Source organism: Echiichthys vipera, assembly GCF_963691815.1.
Source record: "Echiichthys vipera genome assembly, chromosome: X".
In the NCBI taxonomy this organism is placed as follows: Eukaryota; Metazoa; Chordata; class Actinopteri; order Perciformes; family Trachinidae; genus Echiichthys; species Echiichthys vipera.
Window position 1 is genome coordinate 28,404,321 of NC_139825.1, and position 13,485 is coordinate 28,417,805.

At 39.3% G+C, this 13,485-nt stretch overlaps 3 protein-coding genes across 3 annotated transcripts; 1 reads left to right on the forward strand and 2 right to left on the reverse strand.

Moving 5' to 3' along the window:
- Nucleotides 1-1,700: 1,700 nt before the first annotated feature.
- Nucleotides 1,701-3,381, reverse strand: LOC310965436 (uncharacterized protein). The gene is made up of 6 exons (XM_083939034.1): nt 3,291-3,381; nt 3,084-3,162; nt 2,927-2,975; nt 2,656-2,772; nt 2,447-2,566; nt 1,701-2,153 (listed from the first exon to the last, which is right to left on the reverse strand). Exons 1-6 carry the CDS (start codon nt 3,344-3,346, stop codon nt 2,098-2,100), a joined length of 477 nt encoding a protein of 158 aa, XP_083795160.1. The 5' UTR covers nt 3,347-3,381; the 3' UTR covers nt 1,701-2,097.
- Nucleotides 3,382-5,090: 1,709 nt separating this feature from the next.
- On the reverse strand, nt 5,091-8,709 carry vhl (von Hippel-Lindau tumor suppressor). Its single transcript, XM_083938425.1, has 3 exons — nt 8,306-8,709; nt 6,457-6,570; nt 5,091-6,318 (listed from the first exon to the last, which is right to left on the reverse strand). The coding sequence occupies exons 1-3, from the start codon at nt 8,490-8,492 to the stop codon at nt 6,125-6,127; spliced, it is 495 nt and encodes a 164-aa protein (XP_083794551.1). The 5' UTR covers nt 8,493-8,709; the 3' UTR covers nt 5,091-6,124.
- Nucleotides 8,710-10,459: 1,750 nt separating this feature from the next.
- On the forward strand, nt 10,460-11,726 carry LOC310966059 (vasopressin V2 receptor-like; the record flags this gene model as incomplete). Its single annotated transcript, XM_083939858.1, has 2 exons — nt 10,460-11,303; nt 11,521-11,726. The coding sequence occupies 2 exons, from the start codon at nt 10,460-10,462 to the stop codon at nt 11,724-11,726; spliced, it is 1,050 nt and encodes a 349-aa protein (XP_083795984.1).
- Between the last annotated feature and the right edge of the window lie 1,759 nt (nt 11,727-13,485).

The following is a 13,485-nucleotide window of genomic DNA, read 5'->3' on the forward strand; positions in this document are numbered from 1 at the left end:
CACTTGATGAATGTTTGAAACTTAACTGTGTCGCAGAGCAGTTACCTTCAGGCTCCACAGTCAAGACGTGAAGCCACGGTGTCCGACGGGGTTCAGTTGGTGTTCGCCGGTAAAGTAAACGAAATCTCGCTGATTGGCTTCCAATTAACCGCTGGATGCAGTCACGCGCCTCTCAGATGCTGACAAGCGTTAGGTTTTGTCTCACGAGACTGTCTAAAAACGAGATTTGACTGATGATCGACAATGTCCTCACTTTTTAATACATTTTCTGATTGTTTTAAGTTAACTTTTATATTGATTAAAATAAATATATCTTTAAAAAAAAGGTGTTCCCTCCTATAACCTTTGCAAAAAAATACATTTTCTATTAAATTTAAAACTACTTAAAGGTTGAATATGTCGAATCTTTCGTAAAAGATATATATCAAAAGAAATACACACTGTGAGGGGGACAGAATGAAAGTATTGCTTTTCCATAAAAAAATATGTAGGTTAAAAAATATAGGTTTGACAATTACTTTTTGTCACATTCTGTTCACATTGTAGCAGCCAATAGCGTTGGGTATTGTGTGTTGCCAGAGTGGTCTGTTGTTGGGTGCAGCTACTGTAGGCTGGCAGAGACGGGCAAAAACGAGAGTCAATATAGGCCAAGCTCACTCCATGGATCGAGATAAAGGAGTTCGACGGCATTAAAACACGCACTGAAATGGCTACGTGTCTCCTTGATCGTTAGCTAACTTTCATGTTTACTTAGCTGTAGCGGCTAACGGCTAACGGTAACTCCGGTCTCCTGTAGGCTACTGGGCCGGGTCTACACAAAGGTAAAGCTTTGTGTGTGTTCATGGTTGTGTTCAAATTTGTGTATATTTTATCTTATTTTATGGTTTTGTATTATTGTACTAATGTACTAATTTTTTTGTTTGTTTGTAATTCGTGTTGTTTCTTGTGCCAATATTTTGACAATTTGAGTGTAAATCTGAAAAACTGTTAATAAAAACAACGATTCTGTAATCCATTGCCTCTGGTCGTGTGTCTAACCCGTACCATTTTATTTTGATGCCTACCCTTAACAAACTAACTTTGACCATTCAAATGAAACGCCTCACTCTAACCATATAACCATAACCATCTCATAGATAATGACCAACCTTAACCATCTTGCGAAACTTTGGCAAATATTGGGCTACCATCCAGACACGACTGATCGACAACCACCAAGAAAACAGGTGGGGTGTATCTGCTGGGGTGAAGTCTGGTTCAGGGTTCTCAAAAGACCCACGGGTTAAAGACGAAGCTGACTTAAGACTTGACAAAGAACAACGTCTTTAGATTCCAAGTACTTTGCAATCATTTAAACTCTAAAAGGGAAACAAGCTTTTAAATAGTGAATAAAATATAAGGTATACAACTAACAAATTCTGAGGCAACTCTGGTCATGAAAAGTGAAAAAAGACCTAAGACGAGATAATAAATACATAAAGATAAACGCCACATTTAGAGGGCAGCAGACTATTTAAAATGTAAGATTTTAAAGGTGGTCAGAGGTGGGACACATACAGTACTTAAGTATTAACAGTGATGAGAAGAAAAGAGGCATACTCAATATATTTCAATTTCCTTTCTAGATCATTATAATCAACTTCAAACAGTGGTCCGCATGCTCTATGCCAGAATGTTTTTATTCAGCATACAGTCAGGTAATGTATTTCACACATTGTCCTAAGCACATTATTGCAGACACTTTGTGTTTCACAATTTTAATGGTTAAGATCAACAGCATTTCCACTGAAAGGTAAATTTATTTTCTAACTACAACAAGGGATGCAATGTAAACAAGTGCTCTGACGTTTTTCGTGATACCCTCGATCTTCGTTTGAAAGTGCATGTACATCTGTGTCATTTTAAAATTAAAAACAAGACAAAAAAACATTTCAGGTAGTGGAAATGATGTCCTAACAGCTTTTAAAATGTGCACACGCTCTGGTGATAGAGGACTAATTATAAATTATACCCTCTGAGTGAAAATAGTATGGTTGATTGTGACTTAAACAAATGATGATAAAGTGTTACCATAATATTACACATTGAGACTTTTTGTTAGACTTTTGGTAATCCAAGAGAGGTCTTGTAGGTGCCAAAGCTGTATCCTTTACCTGTAAGCAGGAAATAAAGCTGCATCAGTCCTCTGAACTGCGTTAACCAATCATGACGTACAATTACATTAGCTATTGTAATATACAAGACACTTAGTTGTCCCTCTTAAAAATGCTGCTTGTGATAGACATTTAGCAGTGTTTACATTCTCTAAAAACTGTAAAGGTTGAGCGCACAGTGAGAAGTCTGAACAACACGGTCAGTACTAAAAGAGATTTAGGGTATGACGTGCATGTGAACATCACACCATAATGATACTTATTGTATAAGTGACTTTTGGATCAGTGCTTACATGCTGGGGCCCTCTTTTCAATGACCCAGTAGCAGAAACCTCTCCTGGCCCGGTCGTTGAACTCATTCCTGAACTGGGGCATGTTTTGGAGTGATGTTCTTGTTGTGTTTTGATCCACCCCTAAAGAAAAAAATATAATGGTAAAACAGCAGGGAAGCCAATAATGAAAATAAAGAACTTTCAACAGCTCTTGTTAACGTGGGACCTACTGTTTGCTTGCACCAATGAGAGAACGGGATCATTAGCTGCAGTTTGGTCCAGCGTCAGAGGAGGTAACAGGTTGCTGCTGGGGGTACGGTTTAGAGCACCTTCATGTGATTGATACACTAGCCCATGTAATGAAGCCAGATCACAGACACATTTTAATTTGTGACACACCGTATGTACAGAACTCTCTGCCCTCTCTGTGCTGTGCAAACTGTCCTCCTGGTCACCTCCCCATTTTTTTATTATCTGTGAAATAGTGTTATTTTCACAAACCTCTGTCCTTCAACAAGGCCGCTGGAACCGATGCAAAGTACATTGGAACCTAGGTGGGAATGAATATGACAAGAATACAAAGTACTTTTATGTTATTTATGAAGAGGGTCAGAGGTTTATATGTCATTAAATGGGGTTTGGTTTAATTTGTTCTTACCGTTGTTTTCATTTTGCTCCAGTGGTCTGTCTGGAGATGTTGAAACATGACTGGGTGACTTCTCGGCCAAAATGTCATGCTGGTGAAGAAAATCGAAGGATTATGAATGTTACGTCTATTCCTTCGGTCCAACAAGGTGACATCATGCACAACACTGCCGCAAAACAAATACTGTGCGTGTGAGAGACGCTGTGATCATGTACTTACTTCTCTCCCCTAAAACGACCCGAGTCCCATGTTTTTTTCTTTTCCCCTGCCTGCATGTTCCTGACACTACTGCAGCAAGTTCACCTCTACTCACACACACAAACATGGGTTGTGTTACTTTGTTGCTTAGCAACCTGTTTTGCAACAGTACCCCTGCTGCGGTAAACTGGAGCTGGTTATAATTTCAGATTTTGACACCAGACTTCGAATGGAGATCCTTGTATGTGTCTGTGAGCTTATACAGTTGGGTTTATACAAGTGTCAGCGGTGTGAAGTTATCCAGCCTGTACAAAACTTGATACATTACAGGTAAAAACGTTTCTCCACGTCGGCCTAATTACAAATAATGACATTGCTTTAAAGGTCAAAATTGTAAAAAGAGAAGTTTCCATGTCTGATTCTAAAGCAGATTGAGGTGCTATTTTAATACTTAGAAAGAATCTAATTGTTCAGTCCAGAGAAATGCACATCAGAAATGCTTATTCAGAAACTGTGGGTTTAAACAAGCTGCCAGGACTTCTGTACGGTTGTGATGTCACAACTATACTCTATTTAGGCAAGACTAGTAGAAAGCATAGACTGTTATAAAATGGATGTAGCCTCTCCGCCGGGGTCCGTTTTCTCAACTTGATCCAATCATATTTGCCTCTGGGAGCTGCCATCTTGTCACTTATGGAAACACCACCACACAAATGGCCGCAGTCGAGGTCGAGATGACGGAGTTAGCGGCTAATCCTGACAACTAGCCTCCAAGGAGAAGTGACGGCCAGAGGCTGTGCCCCTAATTATTCATAAACTTTAACCTCCAATAAAATAAATAACCTCTTACAAAAATTTTAGTAAACAAGTGTTTAACATGGGGGTCAATGAGAAACTGCTCTGTTGTGCAAACTGCTCCTACTGGACACTCGGAGAACTGCAGTTTTTGGCACTTCCGTATTGGATCAATCAGGAAGTCGCTGTAGTGGGGGCTTGGTAGAAAGGGGCTGAGTCACATGACACACGCACAGTAAAATCTGGTCGGCAATTGCCATGAGGCTCAATAGGTGGCGCACTATCATAGAGAGAGAGAAAGAAACGGCCCCAAACTGCACCTGAGCAGGAACCATCACTTTAATTCTAGTTCCATCTGCTGTTACTCTCCCAACAGCACAGATCCAGTTGCACCACGTATGCGTCACACCCCCAAAGTGCCACCATCTTTGTTTGATGTCCTAGCCTCCTGCCATAGCCTTGTATTTAGGTAGGAAGTTTACCCAGCCACAATGAGGTGCAGAGAGCGCAGATAGGGAAGACCCGAAAGGCTGACAATCAGAACGGACTGGGCTTTTTCAGGAGGAGGTCTTAAAGAGACAGGTGCTTAAAAGGAGCTTTTCAGACTGAGAGTGAATACAGGGATATTCAGACAGACAGGATGAGAACACAACCTGAAAATGATCAAAAGTATGTCTTCTTTAAGATTTTAAAATGCTTTAAATCTGTCAGTTAACTTTCTTACACATAACAGCACTGAATATTCTTAAATCATAAATCAGCAGTCCCATTCATTAAATACACTTCTAAACTCAAACACAACAGTACAGTTGTAATTTATAGCAACTTGTGTGTTGTCAAAACAGACACTATTGGATGTGTACTTTCTTTGCAATCAGCAGTCGAAGTAATTTTTGTTTTGTGATCTTGTGTTCATAAATTAGTAGTTCAGCTCAAATAATTAAAAAATCAAGTCTTCACAGCTTTCAAACAGTAAGAAATATATATTGTATTTTTCTTATTACACAAATAAACAATAAAGGTCTTTTTTGATACAGCAGCAATGTATGAATTCAAAACACAGTGACATAAGAACAAAATAGGCAAAGAATGAAGAAGTAGGCAAAAACAAAAACTCGTCAGTCACAGTGTTTCACAGCCTATAGTCTTGAAAATGTCACTAGCAAAGACATTGCCAGTTTTTTGTTTTCCCTATGGGAAATCAGCCGGGGACTTAAAGAAACTCTGCCCAGTTATGGCGATAGGAATAATTTGAAAATGTCTTAATTTACCAGAATAGGCCAACTTCGAAAATACAACCACAATTATCCATCTTTTCTAGATTTAAAGTGCCAAGGCAATATGTACTTTCTTACTTTATGGTTAGGATAACGAAGAAAGGGGTTTTTGAAGGGAGATGTGCAGTGAAGATCACTTTATCTCAGGCATTCCCAATAAGAAAGAAGCACATTTCTCTCTGAAATTACTATGTAATGTGACTATATACTTTTTTATTTATCTTTTAAGAAATGTAATGAACGGAAGATCAGTTATAACCCTATATGCATGACAAAAAAAATATTGTACTGTAAATTCTGTCTAGTGCATATGATTGAATAGGGTAAATTGGGATAGGACCTTAATATATGGCAAAATAAAGTAGTATAAGAGAGTAGCATAATCAGATAGGCATCAAAGGCTAATATGTCCCCATTTCTCTAGTGGCTTTTAAGAAATAAACAGACATCAATAAATTCCATTTTAGAGGACAAACAATGCTATTTAACTGAAGACTCCGCCATCATATTATATAAAAAATATTTTTCTTGGAAGGTAAATGCTACATATAGTTGTTTTTCTGCAGAGGAAGACATCTGCCAGTGATTGAATACAACGGAAGAGAGATCAAATTCCTTTGCAGCAAATGTAAGATCTCTGTGAAAGTCTTTGCAATAGCTGCTCACTCACCCAAGAAGTAACATTGCATCTTATTTTTCATGCATTCTGGCTCCCTGCTTTCTAATAGTCTGGAATAAAATATTGCCGCTCATTCGTGACTATTATCCATCCAGTTTCAAGCCTCATTCCTCCTGGCTTTGGATCCTCTCCAGCAGATGCTGCTCTACTCGCTGGTTCATGCGTTGGAGATCTTTCAGTACACTGGGCTGATCTTCCAGCTCCTCGTGCAGACACCGTGCTATTTCCAAACTCCTGTAGTCTTCCGCTCGTACCAGACGCCGAATAACCTGAAGGGCGCGGTCCTTGAGGCTGTAAACTGTGAAACCAAACAAAAATGTTGAGTCAAATGTTGAGAAATTGTTAAACAGTCGGTGTTTCCTTCTTCAAATACAACACTAAAGAATAATAACGTGATGATAATGGCTAATATTTTAAGTAGTGTGGCTAATCTTACCTGGTAAAGTGATGTTAGCATTTCTACCCTCTGCTGGTTTGGGAAGAAACAGTTCTTTGCAGTTCACCCTCAGTGGCTCATCAGTCTCTGCATCTCTGAACATCCATGGGTGACCTGGAAAACGCATTCATAAAACAAATGAGTGTGTTTTACACAGCCCACAAGTGATACCATTGTACTGACGGCTCAAATACTAAAGTGCAAATCAATGCCGTCAGGTCACACCCTTCGGTCGTCCACTGACACTAATTGGTGACCAACTTTGTGACTCATAATGTTTTTGTCTAAGAAGAAACATTGAATTGAATTTTGTTTGAACGTTAGGTTGACAGCTGTGTCAGAGTCAGAAAATGTCCCCATGTCTCAGTGAAATCACGGGGGCTGCTGCCACAACATCCTGGGATCAAAGTACGAGCTGCAGCTCCTCTGTTGTTTCGTTGGTTTGTGTATTTTCTTTTGAATATTTCCATTTTCTTCTACTTTATACTTCTACACATCCAAATGAAAATATTGTACTGGCTACTCTCAACTAGTTACTTTACATATTCTGATAAATAACACCAAATATGATGTTAATCAACAAATAGATTATGATGTACTATTATAAAGCAGTGGTGGAAAGTAACGTAAAGTGCATTTACTCAAGTACTGTACTTAAGTACAGTTTTGAGGTGCTTGTACTTTACTTGAGTAATTCCATTTAATGCTACTTAATCATTAGTATAAGAGTAATTATATATATTATATTATATACAGTAATTAAAATTGGCCCCACCTTTATCAGCTGCAACATTAGATATTTACATTAATCTCCAATAATATATTATATTATAATCCAATAATATATTATTCTGAAACAGGCAATTCTGGACTAAGTACTTTTACTTCTTATACTTTAAGTAGATTTTGATGCTAATACTTTTGTACTTTTAATTAAGTAATATTTTGAATGTAGCACTTGCCCTTACTGTAGTAGGCTACTTCTTCCACCACTGGAAACGTAACTGTAGCCAAATCTGAGGCAAGGTAGCAACACTCGTTCAACACCTTTTGCACAAGTAGCTTATTAAAGGTTGAATATGTAGAATGAGCAGAACACCGCTTTCTAGTGTCTCAAGATCGTAGTCGCAACAACAGAAAATAATTTGAGCAGTCGCGTTGCCAGGTTCGTCAGAAGTAGCTTACAGGAGACCGGATTTACAGATTTACCGTTAGCCGTTACAGCTAAGAAAACATTAAAGTTAGTTTACCGATCAAGGAGAAATGTAGCCATTCCAGCGTGTGTTTTAATGCCGTTGAACTCCTTTATCTCAGTCCATGGAGTGATGCATGGCCTATATTGACTCTGGTTTTTGTCCGAGTCACTCAGCTGCTGGACTGACAAAGTCCATTTCACCCAGTGCCAGACTACAGTAGCTGCACCCAACAACAGACAACCCTGGCAACCAGCAACACCCAACGCTGTTGGCTGCTACAATGGAAACAGATCGGAACATAAAACATTTCAGACCCATAAAAAAAAAGTTAAACATTAATTCAGACTAAATATATTTTTTTAATGGAAAAGCAATATTTACAGTCTGTACCCCTCAAAACGCCCCGTGGGTGTATTATTTTTTTAATTTAAATATAGCTTTTAATAAAGATTCTACATATTCAACCTTTAAGAAACATTTTGAACTTTTACTTGTAATAGAGTATTTTTACAGTGTGGTGCTGTTACTTTTCCTTCAGTAAAATACCTGAGTAGCTACTTCTTCCACCACTGGAAGAGTAGCTGTAAAGGCAGCAGCACTCGTTCAACACCTTTGGCATCAGTAGCTTGTTAATATTGTTAAAGCTGCCTCACCGATGAAGGTGGCCATCTCTCGGCCCGCCCCTGGCTGTAGATCCACGTATGCCCGAGGCTCCCCGCGGTAATCTATCCATAGTGGCCGGACGACACGGGGACTGAGGTTACGGAACACAGCACTGACGGGGATGCGGCTGTTGAGGGAGCGGACCAGCGGCAGAGGCTGCTCTCCCTCCTGCGGCATCGGGGCTGATCAGCTAGCTGTTAGCGCGGTGAGCTTAGCCGTTTAGCTGCTGTAGCTAGATATTCATGTATTTCTGTTTCCCGGTGTCGAATAAATGGTTGAATAAATGATCACTTTATCACTCGGCCTGTCCACTTACATTACAACGTTTAATGTTAAAAAACGGACTAGAGGAAGCTGCTTCGGTTAAGCTGCAGCGAGTACCGTCTCCTGTCACTGACTCTCAACTACTTTGTTTACGCTCTCTCTTCCGGTTAGAAGTCTGCGACGTCGAACTATGCTGAGCTGTGATTGGTCGAGGGGTGTGGTGACGTCACGGCGGAGCGTGCACATCGACATGTTTTGATAATTAGTTATTTGAAAGTAGGAGCAATTACTCCGAGAGGAAAAGCTTCTTTTCCCCAAATCCCTACATATTGAAAACAAATGTACTTTTTGCAATAATGAACCAGAATCTTTGACACATGTACTCACACAATGAATTCTGTATTTTGAACATGAGACATACGTATAATGTTGAATTTATTGTAAACTTGTTGATTTTATTTGCCAAGTTTTATTCTCACAGAACAAAAACTATCCCCTACTTCATTGCTTTCCAAATCAAATTCCTGAATTATCTAAAATCTCTCCAATTTGTGGACTCAAAATATAAACTTAGACTTAGACTTCTCTTTATTGATCCTTTGGGATGAACTCCTGCAGGAAATTGAGTTTCAAGCAGCTTACAAAAAACACAAGGGAGGTATAAAAAAATACAGTTTAAGATAACCAATAAAGTCTTAGATAAATAATACAGAAAATATAAAAAACAATAAACCCTAAGTTAAATATATATTAAGTAGATGTAAGAATACAGGTAAAATAATTAAATCAGATAAGTTAAATGTAGGGGAAATGTACAAGATAAAATATGTGACTGTATATGACAGAAATGAGCAGTAAGATTAAATTATTGAACTTAAGTGATGGATAAAGTTATTGCACAAAACAAATATGCATGCATATATGGCTTGTGATAATTATCTTTTAAATAAGTGTATTTATACCCTGATTTATTATTATTTTTCTATGTATTGTCCATCGCCAGTTTTATGTTGAGTACATGTCTGATTTGTTATATATGTGAAATTGTTAAATAAAGTTTGTAAAAAAACAAACATTTTGCTGAATTGTTTTATGTGGCCCCAGTTCGACCTATTGTGACTATTGTTTTCATTGTTTATGAATGTTTAAATATACATATACTTCCTCCTGTCACTGAATAATAAATACTTAATTTAATATTTTATATATACTGTTTAGCTATATTTTTATATGTATTATTTGCTTATGGTCTTATTTGTATGAATATATGTTTTGCTGATTGTCTCCTTGTTCTGACCAAGGTAATTATTCTGCATAATGAATACTATTAAACTTATTTTGATTATTTTGTTGATAATACTTCTGCGCTTTTTATTTCCACCACTGCTAAACATATTAAAAGCGATTTAACATCAAATATTGCATCAAGCAACCTCGCCTATGATTTAGGGTATGATAAGTAATAATAAACTTGACAAAACCGCTGATAAACAATCACCTCAACATTACAAACACATGTAAAGTATAATAGGACTTACTTGTCTGGTAATCAACGTCCTGAATTAATTAAGCTCCACCCAGTTTCATCCTCACAACAAAAGAGGTCCGGACCCAAGCAAAAGGATCAGAAGATCGCCCTCCTCCCCAGAGATTATTCCCACCCTGAGCTCGATCAGCAGCATCCATTCACCTCCGGCACTGTTTGAAAAACATATAAAGGTAGGAAACACTTGCGTTTAAGTGCATTGCTGACAGATGGTTACTGTTTTAATTTAATATGAGTTAAAAGTTTTCAGATTTCTTATGTTTTTGTAAAATGACCGTCTTCTCTTTTACCTCCCAACAGCCTGAAGTCTGCGTTCTTTCTCCACCCAAACACGATGTGTCTCCTGAATGACAGTAACTTTGTGGATGCGGAGGACGTGGCGAGGGATGAGAGTCTTGCCAGGCTGGAGATCTCGCTGCTCAGTGTCATCTTCATCAGCGCGGCCATCCTCAACACCTCCCTGCTGGTGGTCCTCTGGAGACAGCGCAAACAGATGACCAGGATGCGCGTCTTCGTCTTCCACCTGTGCCTTGCGGATCTGGTGGTCGCGTTCTTCCAAGTGTGCCCGCAGCTCATGTGGGACATCACTGACAGATTCGTCGGACCCGACCTGGTGTGCCGCCTGGTGAAGTACCTCCAGGTTCTCGGCATGTTTTCGTCCACTTACATGATCGTGGTGATGACAGTTGACAGATACCAAGCTGTCTGCAACCCGATGGTGAAGTTCCAGCGGACAAGCACGAGACTGAACACCCCCGTGTGCATAGCGTGGGGGGTTTCTCTGCTGGGCAGCTTGCCACAGGTTTTTATTTTCTCACGAGTCGAGGTTGCACCTGGTGTGTTTGACTGCTGGGCCAACTTTATCCAGCCATGGGGGCTACAGACCTACATAACCTGGACCACGCTGGTCATTTTCATTTTACCTGTTATTACAGTTGTTGTTTGTCAAGTGCGTATCTGCCGAGCCATCCAGATTAACCTGTATCAGAAGACTCGACTGCAGGGCAACGTGGATCTCCCCCTGCCATCCGGAGCCAGCGGTGTGGCCGGCATGTCCAAGGCCAGGGTGAAGACGCTGATGATGACGGTGGTTATCGTGCTGGCTTATATCGTCTGCTGGGCTCCTTTCTTCACCGTCCAGCTTTGGTCCGCCTGGGACACAAATGCACCGAAAGAAAGTAAGTCGGCATTTTTCTCTGCCTTGTACTCAGTCAGACGTGGTTTATTTGTATCATTTTACTGTGTATTTCATTTTGGTTTCCTTTCCAAATAGCGCATAAAGCTATCCAAAAAGTGCGCATTTACGCACAGGATTTATACACTATTCAGAGATGGCAAAGGACACTTTTTTTGCAAACGCATTGCAGACGCTTTGCACTTCTCCTGTTATTCCAGCTGCGACTTTCACCATCCTGATGTTACTGGCCAGTCTCAACAGCTGCGCGAATCCCTGCATTTACCTTCTGTTCAGCGGTCAGTTTCCCAAGAGGCTGGGGATACTCCTGTGCCAGTGGCAGTCCGGCAAGGATTCAACCCATGAGGAGGCGACGCAGGTCAGCACTTTGTACATGAGCTTCAAGAATGTCTCCGAGTCCAAATGAGGGCAACTCGTTACAATCTGGAAACGGGAGTGAAAATGGCCTATAGGTGCTTCTGAGCCCTCCACAGTTTCTTCTGATCAGGAGACATGGAGATAGGACTCTGACGTCCCTGGCACATGGCGATATGTCATGGAAGCATTCACCGAAAGCAAACCTGAAATGAAATGGGTGGCTATGAGTGAGAACTGCCTCCAGAGGTTGTTGGATGTTGACGGATGACAAAAGTAAGAGGTAGTCAGTATGGACTCTGTAAATCATGTCATCACATTATGTTTAATGTGATGCAAAATATATTCCCCATATTTAATAGAAGCTGGATTTGGACTTCAAAACACATTTCACACATTGCTTTTAAGGATCAAGAAGAACATAAGTTATTTTGTGTATCTGAAAAACTACACTACAATATATTACATAGCACAGCCCTTTGAGTTGAGCTCAAATACCTTAAATAGATGATATACTGTATATAGATAGTTTCACAGTTAAACATGAACTTCTCAATGTGTCCCAGTTTATTTCATGCTGCAGTGAGTGACATCAAATGACAGGAAGTTAACAAGGAGCTGTCACAAGCTGTTCCCAGGACTTTGTTTTCCATATGAGAAAGCAATTTTTCAAAGAGTGAAAGCAGGAACAATTGTTTTGATGAAGAAGAAAACAAACTTTGCTTTTTATAAATCACTAACTGCAAAAAGTTGTTGTAACATTCTGTATTTGAAGACTGTGAAATACATATGTGACTTCCATAAATGTTCTCTGTGGTGAATAAATGTTTTAAAACCATACTGTGTCACTGGGTTTGTACAATATTGTTCAGGCTATAACACACTACAGAAAGCAAGTGTGGCATCAAGTTATATTCCTTCAAGTGCTTTGTCTTTTTACATGTGTAGCTACTTATTTTCAGTCCACTAAGAAGATAATTATGATCATAATATTCAAAGTAAAAAGGTTGTTCGCAAAGAGTTACCTGAGATTAATTTGTAGGACACATATAAATGGCCACTTGAATGAATTTTTCCATTTATATAACAGTTTATACATGTTATAAACAAATATTAGCCAGGTTTAAACCTGGTGGGTGTCAAACATGGTATGCTGACTGCCGGGGTTTTTCACTTCGAAGGAGCAGCACACCAGAAGGCCTGAACAATGTCACACATGCACGCACATACAGCGAATGTGGGTCATCTATTTTCAATGATACCCAGGTACAAGGCTAAAATTTCCTTTCAGCCATTACTTTGGACAATTATTGTGCAATTTGGACAAAATAAAGATTCATCATTAGTCCAGGCTGATAACAGGTCATTAGTGCCTTTTGCATGTGTAATATTGGGCCAACAGCCATTTAATTTGATTGCTCTTGATGACTATGACTGTAATTCAATTCAAGTCAATTCAATTCAATTGTATTTATAGTGCCAAATCATAACAAAAGTTATCTCAGGACACTTTACAGATTAGGTAAAGACCACACCCTATGACTTATTTATGATTTACAGACACAAAGACAGAGACAGACACTCTTCCAGTAACTATAATAATATCTATAGTAATGTGAATATGACTTATATGTTATGGCAGTTAATACAGCAGAATAGTAGAAACAAGCACATCTAAGTTTATAAATTATAATAGTAGCAGGAAGCGTCATGCAGGACCACGGCAGCAGGCACCACCACGATCAGCAGAGACCTGCGAGACGACAAAGCACAAACAACTCCGGGGAAGAAGTTGAATTAGTAACATGCAT

Coding starts and splice junctions, on each gene's coding strand:
- LOC310965436 (XM_083939034.1), bottom strand. CDS start 3,346: ATGCAGGCAGGGGAAAAGAAAAAAACATGGGACTCGGGTCGTTTTAGG. Junction 3,163..3,290: donor GGTCGTTTTAGGGGAGAGAA/GTAAGTACATGA, acceptor TTTCTTCACCAG/CATGACATTTTGGCCGAGAA. Junction 2,773..2,926: donor GGCCTTGTTGAAGGACAGAG/GTTTGTGAAAAT, acceptor TACATGGGCTAG/TGTATCAATCACATGAAGGT.
- vhl (XM_083938425.1), bottom strand. CDS start 8,492: ATGCCGCAGGAGGGAGAGCAGCCTCTGCCGCTGGTCCGCTCCCTCAAC. Junction 6,571..8,305: donor AGAGATGGCCACCTTCATCG/GTGAGGCAGCTT, acceptor TGCGTTTTCCAG/GTCACCCATGGATGTTCAGA. Junction 6,319..6,456: donor TGCTAACATCACTTTACCAG/GTAAGATTAGCC, acceptor TTGGTTTCACAG/TTTACAGCCTCAAGGACCGC.